We start from the raw sequence: 10919 nt of genomic DNA on the forward strand, positions 1-10919 counted from the left end.
CTTCTTCTTCTTTTTAATGGTGCCTTATTCAGCCTGGGCTTGTCATTCTTGTGATGTTTATGTGCCAGAAACTTCAAATTCTCTAAAGTAAGGGGCAGATTGTACAGAAAGAGATGAGTGGCTGGAGAATCATTTTATAATTTATCAAGGTATGTGTTTAACACTTGGGGGTTTTTAAACCAAGTATGTACACAGTAAATTAGCATATAGCTATACATTGGGAATAGGGAGTAGGGTGTTTCTCTTACATGATCATGTCTACCTGCAAGCCAGGGCCATTGAACATACAAGAAGCTAATTAATATGAAAGGACTTTGTGATAGCTAAAGCAAACCCAAAACAGTTCCCATTATCACACCCTTAAATTTATGTCCTAGAGGAGTTCAGTGGAACTGAACTAACTTCTATCCTTCCTGACATTCATCAGTCTTTCCCACTCCAAAGGACAATTCAAGGTTTGATGTTTACCAGATAATGCCTTTTTCTTTTGATGTTCCCCAAATCCTGTGAGACCGTTAGGGAAAGAAGAATTATCCTCATTTTATTTATTTAAAAAAAATTTTTTTAAATGTTTATTTTTGAGAGAGAGCTGGCAAGGGGCAGAGAGAGAAGAGGACACAGAATCCGAAACAGGCTCCAGGCTCTGAGCTGTCATGTCAGCACAGAGCCCAATGCAGTGCTTGAACCCACAAACCATGAGATCATGACCTGAGCTGAAGTTGGATGCTTAACCGACTAAGCCACCCGGGTGCCCAGAACTGTCCTCATTTTAAAATGAACCGACTTTAGGTAAAGTGACTTGCCCAAGGTCATATGTAGTTAGGAAGTGGCAGAACCAGGATTGAGATCCAGTGTAATATTTGGACAAGTTCAGGGAATCTCAACTTCCCTTAGCACAGGGTAGACTCAGAAAGGTGGCTGTTTAGAGAGCTGATATAACTAGGAAAGTAAAATAGTTTCAAGGAGAGGCTAGAAAAATTTCAGGATAACAGATTCAGAAGTAGTTATCAAAGACACTGCAGTAGAGGGGGACACCCCTCTCCTGGGAGAATTCCATGTTGGTCCTTTTCCACCAACGTAAAGCAGGTTTTGTGCTGAATGGAACCTCAAACAAATATGTCTGTGGGAAACCCATTGGTACCAGTGGTGTAAAGGCAGGGGTGGAGCTAGGGTACAAACCTGCAGATGTGGATAAGGTCTAGACATTCAGGAAAAGGCGCTTGGACCAAAAGCTGTTGACTTTTTTCAATACTAACAGGGCCAAGTGCCCGCTTCACCTGCAGGCTCTGACTAATTTTGCATTTCTGAATTGGGTGGTGTCTGCATCCCTGCTGATAAGCCACTAGTCCCATAAGTACAAATGTTTGTATGTAGGCCTGTGTGTGTATATTCATTCATCCAAAAAAAAAAAAATGTAGAGTATGTATTGAGTGCCAGGCATTTTGCTCACTGTTGGGGAGAAAGAAAGGAAGAAAGAAAGAAAGAAAGAAAGAAAGAAAGAAAGAAAGAAAGAAAGAAAGAAAGAAAGAAGAAGTCAAACATGCCACTGCACTCATAGAGTTCACTATTTGGTTGGGAAGACAGTAATCAAGCAAATAACTAAATAAAATAACTGGAAATATGTACTGTATAGGAAGGAAACATGGTGTTGTGATCAAGAAAAATAACAAGGGTGAGGATGGGGTTGGGAATCTACCAAATACTGTTTAGGGAAAACCCTTCCATGAAGGTGACATTTAAGCTACGAACTGAAGGATGAGAAGGGACCAACCAAGGTGCCCTCCTCAACCTGATACCACATAAGAGGAGTTCTGGAGTAGGGTGTTAGGAGTACCCAAGAAGGCTGCTGTTCTGCTCCTGTTCTCTGTTGCATTCCACCCTCACAGTTCCCTCCCTCCCAGCACCCCCACCTGGGGTTACTACCCCAATCCCAGGTGCCAGGTAGGTGGGTCTCTACTCTTATCTTGAGCTGTTACAGTTCTTCCCTGCCCATTCCTGTCTTCCTACCCCTGCAGATCCCCTGGAACCAAGGGATTGACTTGTGGTGGCATGAACTCATGCAAGAGGCAGAGGATGAGTGTGAGCCTGAGTGGTGTGATGCTGAAGACCCACTCTTCATCCTGTACACCAGTGGCTCCACAGGCAAACCCAAGGCAAGTATGTGCGTGTGTGCATGCGTGCGTACGTGTGTGTGTGTGTGTACTGTGTAGTGGTGAGAAATGAGTTTCTGAGGAAGAATGATGATACAGATTTTACTCTCTAATCCTGAGTTTGGGAACTGTCACATTACCTTTTCTAAATCAAATTAAGACATAAATCCTCGGGGAGACTGGGTGCTGCAGTCAGTTGAGCATCTAAATTTTTTTTAAAAAATTTTAATGCTTTATTTATTTTTGAGAGAGAGACAGAGTGTGAGCAGGGAAGGGGCCACGAGAGAGGGAGACACAGACTCTGAAGATGGCTCCAGGTTCTGAGCTGCCCACACAGAGTCTGATGTAGGGATTGAATCATGAACCGCGAGAGCACGACCTGAGCCAAGTCTGGCGCTTAACCAACTGAGCCACCCAGGCGCCTGAAGCATCCAACTCTTGATTTTGCCTCAGGTCATGATCCTGGGGTCGTGGGATTGAGCCCTATATCAGACTCTGTGCTGAACATGAGACTACTTAAGATTCTCTCTCTCTTTCTCTCCTTCTGCCCCTCTCCCCTACTTGCATTCTCTCTATTTAAAAAAAAAAAAGAATTTGAAAAAGACATAAGTCCTCAATCATTAAATGTTGACGCCCAGGGTGAGATAGTTTAGGTGGGGGCTTTCATGAGTGCCCAGAAAAGGAGAAAAGGATCAGTTCATGTATCTGACTGTTCCTTGTCTGTGCCCTGTGGTTTGATTGAAGGAGAGCTGTGCTGTGAACTCAAGGCCAATGGAGATTGGCCACAGGGATTCTTACTGGACTCCTAGACTATGTCTCTTAGAGTTCAGTTCCTTCCACAAGTCACACTGTTAACATCTAGTCCTTCCCAGGGCACAGTGTGTGAGCCAGAAACAAAACTGATTTTTCCATCAACTTAAAAGATTTATCATCCTACCTTCCACTCACCTCATCCCTAAATTCTTCTCTCTATATGCTTGAATATCTCTTTTTTTAAATTTTTTTTTTTCAACGTTTATTTATTTTTAGGACAGAGAGAGACAGAGCATGAACGGGGGAGGGGCAGAGAGAGAGGGAGACACAGAATCGGAAACAGGCTCCAGGCTCTGAGCCATCAGCCCAGAGCCTGACGCGGGGCTCGAACTCACAGACCACGAGATCGTGACCTGGGTGAAGTCGGACGCTTAACCGACTGCGCCACCCAGGCGCCCCTATGCTTGAATATCTCTTAGTGGGGCTTTAGAAGCACAGTTTTGGCCTCTTTTTCCTAGGGATGGGGTACTGGTAGAGTAAGCAAAGAAGATTATCTTCTTTTCCCACTCTCACTCTGTCAATGTGTAATTGACTGTGTGTGCATAAATATAAAACAGAGACACTGTTAGATGTGAGTGTTCTAGAAGTGCTCATGTGTGTGAAAGTGGTGGCTCAGAAATACCATTTTAGGGTATGGATATGAATGACAGACTGACTATGCATGTGTATGGGTGTGAGATGGGAACATGGAGAAAAAGGGATAGAAGAGAGATGGATGCTATGAAAGGGGTGCTGGCAGGGCTAGAATCCCTGAGGAGGATCTTCCTCTAGCTCTGTCCAGCCTATGTATGTTTGGTGGTCTGTGGGGGTGAGCCCAAGGCCCCAACCTGAGGCCTATTCTTCCTCCAGGGTGTAGTACACACTGTTGGGGGCTACATGCTCTATGTGGCCACAACCTTCAAGTATGTGTTTGACTTCCACGCAGAGGATGTGTTCTGGTGCACAGCAGACATCGGCTGGATCACTGGCCATTCCTACGTCACCTATGGGCCATTGGCCAATGGTGCCACCAGTGTTTTGGTGAGAAGGGAGCTGGGACTCAAGGATACTTGACTTACTTAGGGGATGGACAAGATGATCATAGATGACAATCTCCCAAGGCCACTTGGTTTATGGATAGGGGTACTTACACAATGACCTGTTTCCTGGAGAAAGGGGAGTTCTGAGGGGGTTATATATACTGACTGGGAAGTTCTCTTGGTTTATCTGGTAAGGGAGTGAAGACATGGGTTTGTTAGAAGGGGCAAAATACTGAGCCTGAGGGTATGGTAGGGGAACTGAGGGACTGTTGGGAAGGGACTGGGAATGACCAGCCTTCACTGGGGTTAGTTTGAGGGGATTCCCACATACCCGGATGTGAGCCGCCTGTGGAGCATCGTGGATAAGTACAAGGTGACCAAGTTCTATACAGCACCCACGGCCATCCGCCTGCTCATGAAGTTTGGAGATGAGCCTGTCACCAGGTGAGACCCCCCTTCCTGGCTGCTGCCCCATGAGTGTTCCTCAGAGCTAGGTGCTGACCTTTGTGTAGTCTTTTCCATTCCATTGTTCCAACTCCTTGGCCTAGAATAGGGGAGGGGGCAGAAGAGCCTAGGCATGTTTTCCTGGTTCCCAATGGTACTCAGAGCCTTCCTCTTTCTCCACTCCCCTGCCCAAGGCATAGCCGGGCATCCTTACAGGTGCTAGGCACAGTGGGTGAACCCATTAACCCTGAGGCCTGGCTGTGGTACCACCGGGTGGTCGGTGCCCAGCGCTGTTCCATCGTGGACACCTTCTGGCAGACAGAGACAGTGAGTAAAGGATTCAGAAGGCTGGGGCTCAGGGACAGTGTGGGAAAACTGACTCAAACTCCTGATGTCTGACTTCCACAGGGTGGCCATATGCTGACCCCCCTCCCTGGTGCCACACCAATGAAGCCTGGTTCTGCTGTGAGTGTGGCTCCCTTGCCTAGTCCTAGGCTAAGCAGGAATAGAATCTCGGGACATTTGGCCTAGGCAGAGGGTGGGGAACTAGATTGATATGTGTGAGGAATCTGGGGCTCTGGGGATCCTTGGGAGAGGTAGAGAATTGAGTCAGAGTTGCCACATTCCTGTTCTTGAGTCCTGTCTCCTGCTTGCTTCTAGACCTTCCCGTTCTTTGGTGTAGCTCCTGCAATCTTGAATGAGTCTGGGGAAGAGTTGGAAGGTGAAGCTGAAGGTTACCTGGTAAGGCCCTAACCCTTGGATGTCTTTTAGGAGTTGGGGGGAAAGAGTACTGCAACGAATGTTGTACTTTGCTTCAGAGTTTAGAACCTAATCTCTGTTGGTGGGTGCTTGTGGGTAAAGCTCCATGATTGAGAGTTTATCCTCTGCAGAGAGACCCTGGAGGAAATCCTTCTGGATACTTTGCCTGCCTCTCTGCCTTTTGGCCCACTTTGGCTCTTGAGGCCTCTGCTCAAAGATTCCTGATGATGCCTTTTTGGGTCCAGAAAACTTAGGCTCAACTCTTCCTTTGACAAATATTCTAGTGTGAAAGGAGTCTTTAAAACATAGTGGAAAGTCATATAGGCTCCAGAGTCAACCTGCTTGGGTTCAAATCCTGGCTCTGCCCCTTCTGGGACCTCAGATAGGTGGCCTAGTACCTCTGAACCTTAAATTTCCTCATCTGTAATATAGGGTTATATAGTACCTTTGTCTCCTAAAGTTGCTGGATTGGTTAGATAACCCATGTGAAGGATTTAGCACAGAATCTAAGTTAGTGTTTAACAAATGTTAGATGTTGTGATTTTTGTATTAGTACTTGTAGGAAGATAACCTACCCCGCCCCCCTTCCATCCTACTTTACTAAGAGCAAGTTAGTTACAAGGGCAGGACATAAATCCAGACCTTTTGACTCTTAGCCTGGAAATTTCATGTATCTCATCAGTCTACTGCCACAGGATATTATTAATTGGGGCAATAATTATTTATTCATTTTTATGTGACTATCTTCACTTATATCAAACTGGACCTGATTTCCTGAGGAGACTCAAATTTACTAAATGCTTATCACTAATAGAACATTGTACTAGACAGGGGTGCCTGGATGGCTCAGTCGGTTAAGTCCAACTTCAGCTCAGGTCATGATCTCACAGTTTGTGAGTTCAAGCCCCGCATCGGGCTCTGTGCTGGCAGCTCGGAGCCTGGAGCCTGCTTTGGAATTTGACTCCCTCTTTGTCTGCCCCTCTCCTGCTCACACTATGTCTCTCAAAAAATAAAAATGTTAAAAAAAATTTTTTTTAATAAAAAAAACATTGTACTAGACAGCTTCCACATATCATTAATTCAATCCTCCCAACAACTTTGGGAGGTTGAGATTATTTTCTCTGATTTACAGAAGAGGATCCTGAAGCTCAGAGAGGTAAAGTTACTAACCTGAGGTCACACAGGTAGTAAATGGTAGATCTGGGATTCTAAACCTGGATTGTCTATCTCTGAAGCCTGTACTTTGTTCTACTTCTCAGAAAGGGCATTCAAGCCATTTCTTCTCAGGTTTGGCAAGACTGTGATTGTCTTCCAGTGAGGCAGTGTAGCAGATGTGACCACTGTGCCTTTCTCACTCCCTAGGTGTTCAAGCAGCCCTGGCCAGGAATCATGCGCACAGTCTATGGGAACCATGAACGCTTTGAGGCCACCTACTTTAAGAAGTTCCCTGGGTACTATGTGACAGGAGATGGTGAGCCTTAGCTATCCCTTTCCCACACCTCCCACCAAGACATGTATCTTCCCCTTCCTTTTTCAGGAAGAGTTGGTTAGGGGTGAAGAGTAACAAAGAGAGGAACGTATTCTATGTGTCAGTGCCTAATATCCAGGCAGAGCTATACAGAAGACTGTAACAGCAGGTATGAGTGTTGTATGGAAAGTCTCAGCATGGAACCATCTGATTTGATATATGAGGAAAGAGGTTCTTGTTTCCATTGTTCCTGTGCTAAAAGAGATGGGGCATGCAGCAGTATGTATTACTATGTCATGTGCATCCTCATGTCTAGAGCCTGTGTTTGGCCATGACTCTATCCACCAATCCATTCATCCATAACGATTTATTACCTACTATGTCTAGGCACTGATCTAAGCACAGGGGATATTACCATGAATAAGGTAGACAAGGCCTCTGTTCACACAGGGCTTATATTCTAGCAAAGGGAGATAGACAATAAATACAGCAAACAAGTAGATAAACTTATCTTAGTGACAAGTGCTATGAAGAAAAATAAACAGTGTTACAGGATAAAGGATGTCTGCAGGAATGACCACCATACATGGGCTGGTGACAGAAGGCTTCGTGGAAGTGATATTTGACCAGAGACCTGTAGAGTGAGAAGGCAGCCAGGCATGGGAAAATTTTGGAGTAAGAGTGAGTGTTCTGTGCAGAGACATAAGCTTGAAATGTCTGAGGAGCAGACCAAAACCTGTGTGGCTGAAGTATAGTGAGCAAAGGGAAGGGAAGAATATTACATGAAGTTGGAGAGGTAGATAATGTAGGACCTTGTGGGTCATGGTGAAGACTTTGGATTTTATCCAAAATCCAAATGTGTACAATGGGGGGGACCTTTATGGGTTGTTAAGCAGACAAGTGACAAGAACTGGTTTATTGTTTAGAAAATAACTGATTTATGGAGAACAGACTTTAGGTGAGTATATTAGTTATCTGTTGCCATGGAACAAATTACCTCCAAACTTGGCGGCTTAAAATGACAGATATCTCACAATTTCTGACGATCAGGAATTTGTTAGTGGCTTTGTCAGAAATTCTCATTGAGAGTCTCTCATGGGTTGCAGTGAAGCTGTTGGTTGGGGCTGCAGTCATTTGAAGGTTTAATTGAGCCTGGAGGACCTATTGCCAAGCTCACTCATGTGGCTGTTGGCAGCAGCCCTCAGTTCCTCACCTCTCCACAGGGCTACTGATGACATGGCAGCTGACTTCCCCCAGAGCATATAATCTGAGAAAATGCCACCAACATAGAAGCCATGGCATCTTCTATAATCTAATGTCAGAAACGACATCCCATTACTTCTGCCAAATTCTGTTGATCATGCAGACTAACCCAAGTACAATGAGGAAGAGGACTACACAGAAGTCTGAATATCATCAGAAAGTGGAAATACAGTGGCTGGCTACCATGGTATAGAAGCAGGAAGATTGTTAGGAGACTACTGCAGTGGGTGTAGCAGTTTGATAATATGGATCGTGTACCCTACTGTGAGGTATTTATCATGTTGTGTATTTCTTCTCTTTCCAGGCTGCCGACGGGACCAGGATGGCTATTATTGGATCACTGGAAGGATTGATGACATGCTGAATGTATCTGGTGAGGGCCAGGGACTGTTTTCCCTTCTCATTAGCACTACTTCCCCAGCAAGTCCCAGCCAAAGCCTTCCAAGAGAACCAGGATGTCCTTGGCCAAACCATACTTACAGTGCAGCATTCATTTTTGGGTAGAGGTTTGGAGGAAGAGTTATAAACACTGGAGTGTGCTTAGAGGAGGGGAACCAGGATGGTGGGACAACCAGAGCAGATCATGTGAGGAATGAATGAAGGGGCTTCCCCATTTGACCAGACCAGGACAGCCCTCTAGGCACAGATGGAACAGGGGCTGGGGTAGAGCATGGGATCTCTCTCATGGCACTTTCTTTCCCTTGACAAGGACATCTGCTGAGCACAGCAGAGGTGGAGTCAGCACTTGTGGAACATGAGGCTATTGCAGAGGCAGCTGTGGTCGGCCATCCTCATCCTGTGAAGGGCGAATGCCTCTACTGCTTTGTCACCCTGTGTGATGGCTACACCTTCAGCCCCACCCTCATCGAGGAACTCAAGAAGCAGAGTGAGAAGCCTCCCTAAGCAGGGACTGTAGGGACTGTCCTGATGGCCAAGTTACCACAGCAAATTGTTGGGAAGAGGCTAGAGCAAGCTGCCCCCCAAACTATAAACCAGATCCTAGGGGGCCTTCAGGGCTGATTGCCACCTTCCCGTTCAGTCTCCTCTAGTCTCTCCACTAGGATAATAATGGCTGACATTTATAGAATTCTCTTTGCCACCACTGGGCTAAGTGCTTTAAATGCATTAATCCATTTTATACCTATAATCACCACTGTGAAATAGATCCTATTGTTACCTCATCCTAAAGATGAAGAAATTGGAGCTCAGAGAAGTTAAATCACTTGCCCAAGGCCACACTGCTAATAAAGTGGGATTTAAACTCTAGAAGGTGGATTCTTAGAGTTGGAGTTCCATGAAGGAAGACTGATACAAAATGAGATAGAAGTGTGTTGAAAAGAGAGAAAGACCAGGGTGCCTGGGTGGCTTAGCCGGTTAAGTGTGTGACTCTTGATCTCAGCTTAGATCTTGATCTCAAGGTTGTGAGTTCAGGCCCCATGTTGGTTGGGCCCTGCACTGGGCTCCACACTGGGCATGGAGCCTACTTAAAAAAAAGAGAGAGAAAGGCAGTGACTCTAAGAATGATTCTGTGGGCAGAGCCTTGAAGAGAAAATAGGTGGGGAACAAAGCCATGGTTTTGGGAGCCTGGCTAATGATACTGAAGAAATGCTTAATGATTTGTTGGTTACAGTTAGAGAAAAAATTGGCCCCATTGCCACACCGGATTATATCCAGAATGCACCTGGCTTGCCTAAAACCCGCTCAGGTATGTTCAAAGGCCTCAAGTGATTGGGTTTGGGATTGGCCAAGGCCTAGTGGTGGCAGAATGTGTGTGGATGGAAGCCATTTTGGCAGGGCTGGAGTGGGTCAGTGCTATCACCACATAACCAGAAGGCTGTGGTCCCCTAGGGAAAATTATGAGGCGGGTGCTTCGGAAGATTGCTCAGAATGACCACGACCTGGGGGACACGTCTACTGTGGCTGACCCAACTGTCATCTGCCAGCTCTTCAACCACCGCTGCCTGACCATCCAGTAAACAAGACCCTGCCCTTCACCCAGGCTTGCCCCTGCTTGGCTTTGCAAAGTTTTCCCATCCTCCCTGCCCCCATCCAGGAGTGCTGAGGGCCAGTGCAGACCCATACCACCTCTCTTGACCAGCTGTCTGGGACTGAGGACCAGCTTTGCCCCTGTGTGGAGGCAACTTCCTGTGGTTGCCAGATAGATAGGACATGGCCCAGGTTAGCATCAGCTTGCTGAGCCCCTAGACTTTAAGAGCCCTTGGAGCCCAGAACAGGACCTGAAGGTCATGTCCCTTACTCAAGTTAAGAATGTAGAGGGCAAGTGAGGGCCTAGACTGAAGCCGGTAAGCAGCTCTGTAATCCTGTCAGCTCTCTCAGGAAGCACCACTACTTATCTTGGGTATGCATTTTCCCTTAGAAATGCCTGTTTGTGAGTCCCAGAACAATTGATTATTATTTTTTTAAATACTTTGCTGGTTCTGTTCTGGATCTGAATTCCCTTTTGTGCCAGATGGCAGTGCTTTTCTGCCCATTTGCTTCAGGGGCTGTGCAGGCAGGCTCAGTTTCCAGAGGGTTTTCAGATTATCTGCTGCTTTGCTGGAGTAAATGTGTTTTGTTCTTAGGGCCAGAAGAGCTTATCTTCCTTGTCCTCTGTTCCCATCCTTCCATGAACAGTCCTTCCCATAAGAGACACTCTCAGATGAAATTCTTCTTGCTTCAGTCATTCTCAGGCCCTATGGTTATAGGAATAAAGTCTGTGACCTTAAGAAGGCAGTGACTTGTTTTCTTAGGTGTCTTACAGACTGTGTACTTGCTAGCTGTTCTGATTTGTGTGGGGGATGGGAAAGGGAGTGGTTTTCTTCAGGCATACCCCAATATCCTATTTCCAGAACTTTTGGTTTGGGCAGATCTAGGCAGGGCTTCATTTATAGGCCCTTTGGCAAGCTCCTGAATTAAGCAGGAAAACAACTAAAGCCAGTTCACACCTGTGATGTCCCATCATGGCTGCATTATTTCCTGAGCTCCTGCCAAGGGACCCTCTTC

The 10919-nt window shown here is 46.0% G+C and overlaps 1 protein-coding gene across 2 annotated transcripts in view; it reads left to right on the forward strand.

Moving 5' to 3' along the window:
• ACSS2 (acyl-CoA synthetase short chain family member 2) overlaps positions 1-10649 on the forward strand; it is a 51711-nt gene extending 41062 nt beyond the window's left edge. For both annotated transcript variants that reach the window (XM_025932375.2, XM_025932374.2), the window contains 11 exons: positions 2016-2153; positions 3813-3983; positions 4293-4426; positions 4621-4753; positions 4835-4891; positions 5087-5167; positions 6548-6656; positions 8221-8289; positions 8626-8802; positions 9547-9621; positions 9765-10649. In XM_025932375.2, coding sequence (XP_025788160.2) covers positions 2016-2153; positions 3813-3983; positions 4293-4426; positions 4621-4753; positions 4835-4891; positions 5087-5167; positions 6548-6656; positions 8221-8289; positions 8626-8802; positions 9547-9621; positions 9765-9892 — 1272 coding nt within the window. In that variant the 3' untranslated portion in view covers positions 9893-10649. The remainder of the gene's footprint in view (positions 1-2015; positions 2154-3812; positions 3984-4292; positions 4427-4620; positions 4754-4834; positions 4892-5086; positions 5168-6547; positions 6657-8220; positions 8290-8625; positions 8803-9546; positions 9622-9764) is intronic.
• Positions 10650-10919: the final 270 nt, after the last annotated feature.

This window comes from Puma concolor, chromosome A3 (genome assembly GCF_028749965.1).
Source record: "Puma concolor isolate L17-30 chromosome A3, mPumCon1.1.hap2, whole genome shotgun sequence".
Classification (NCBI taxonomy): Eukaryota; Metazoa; Chordata; class Mammalia; order Carnivora; family Felidae; genus Puma; species Puma concolor.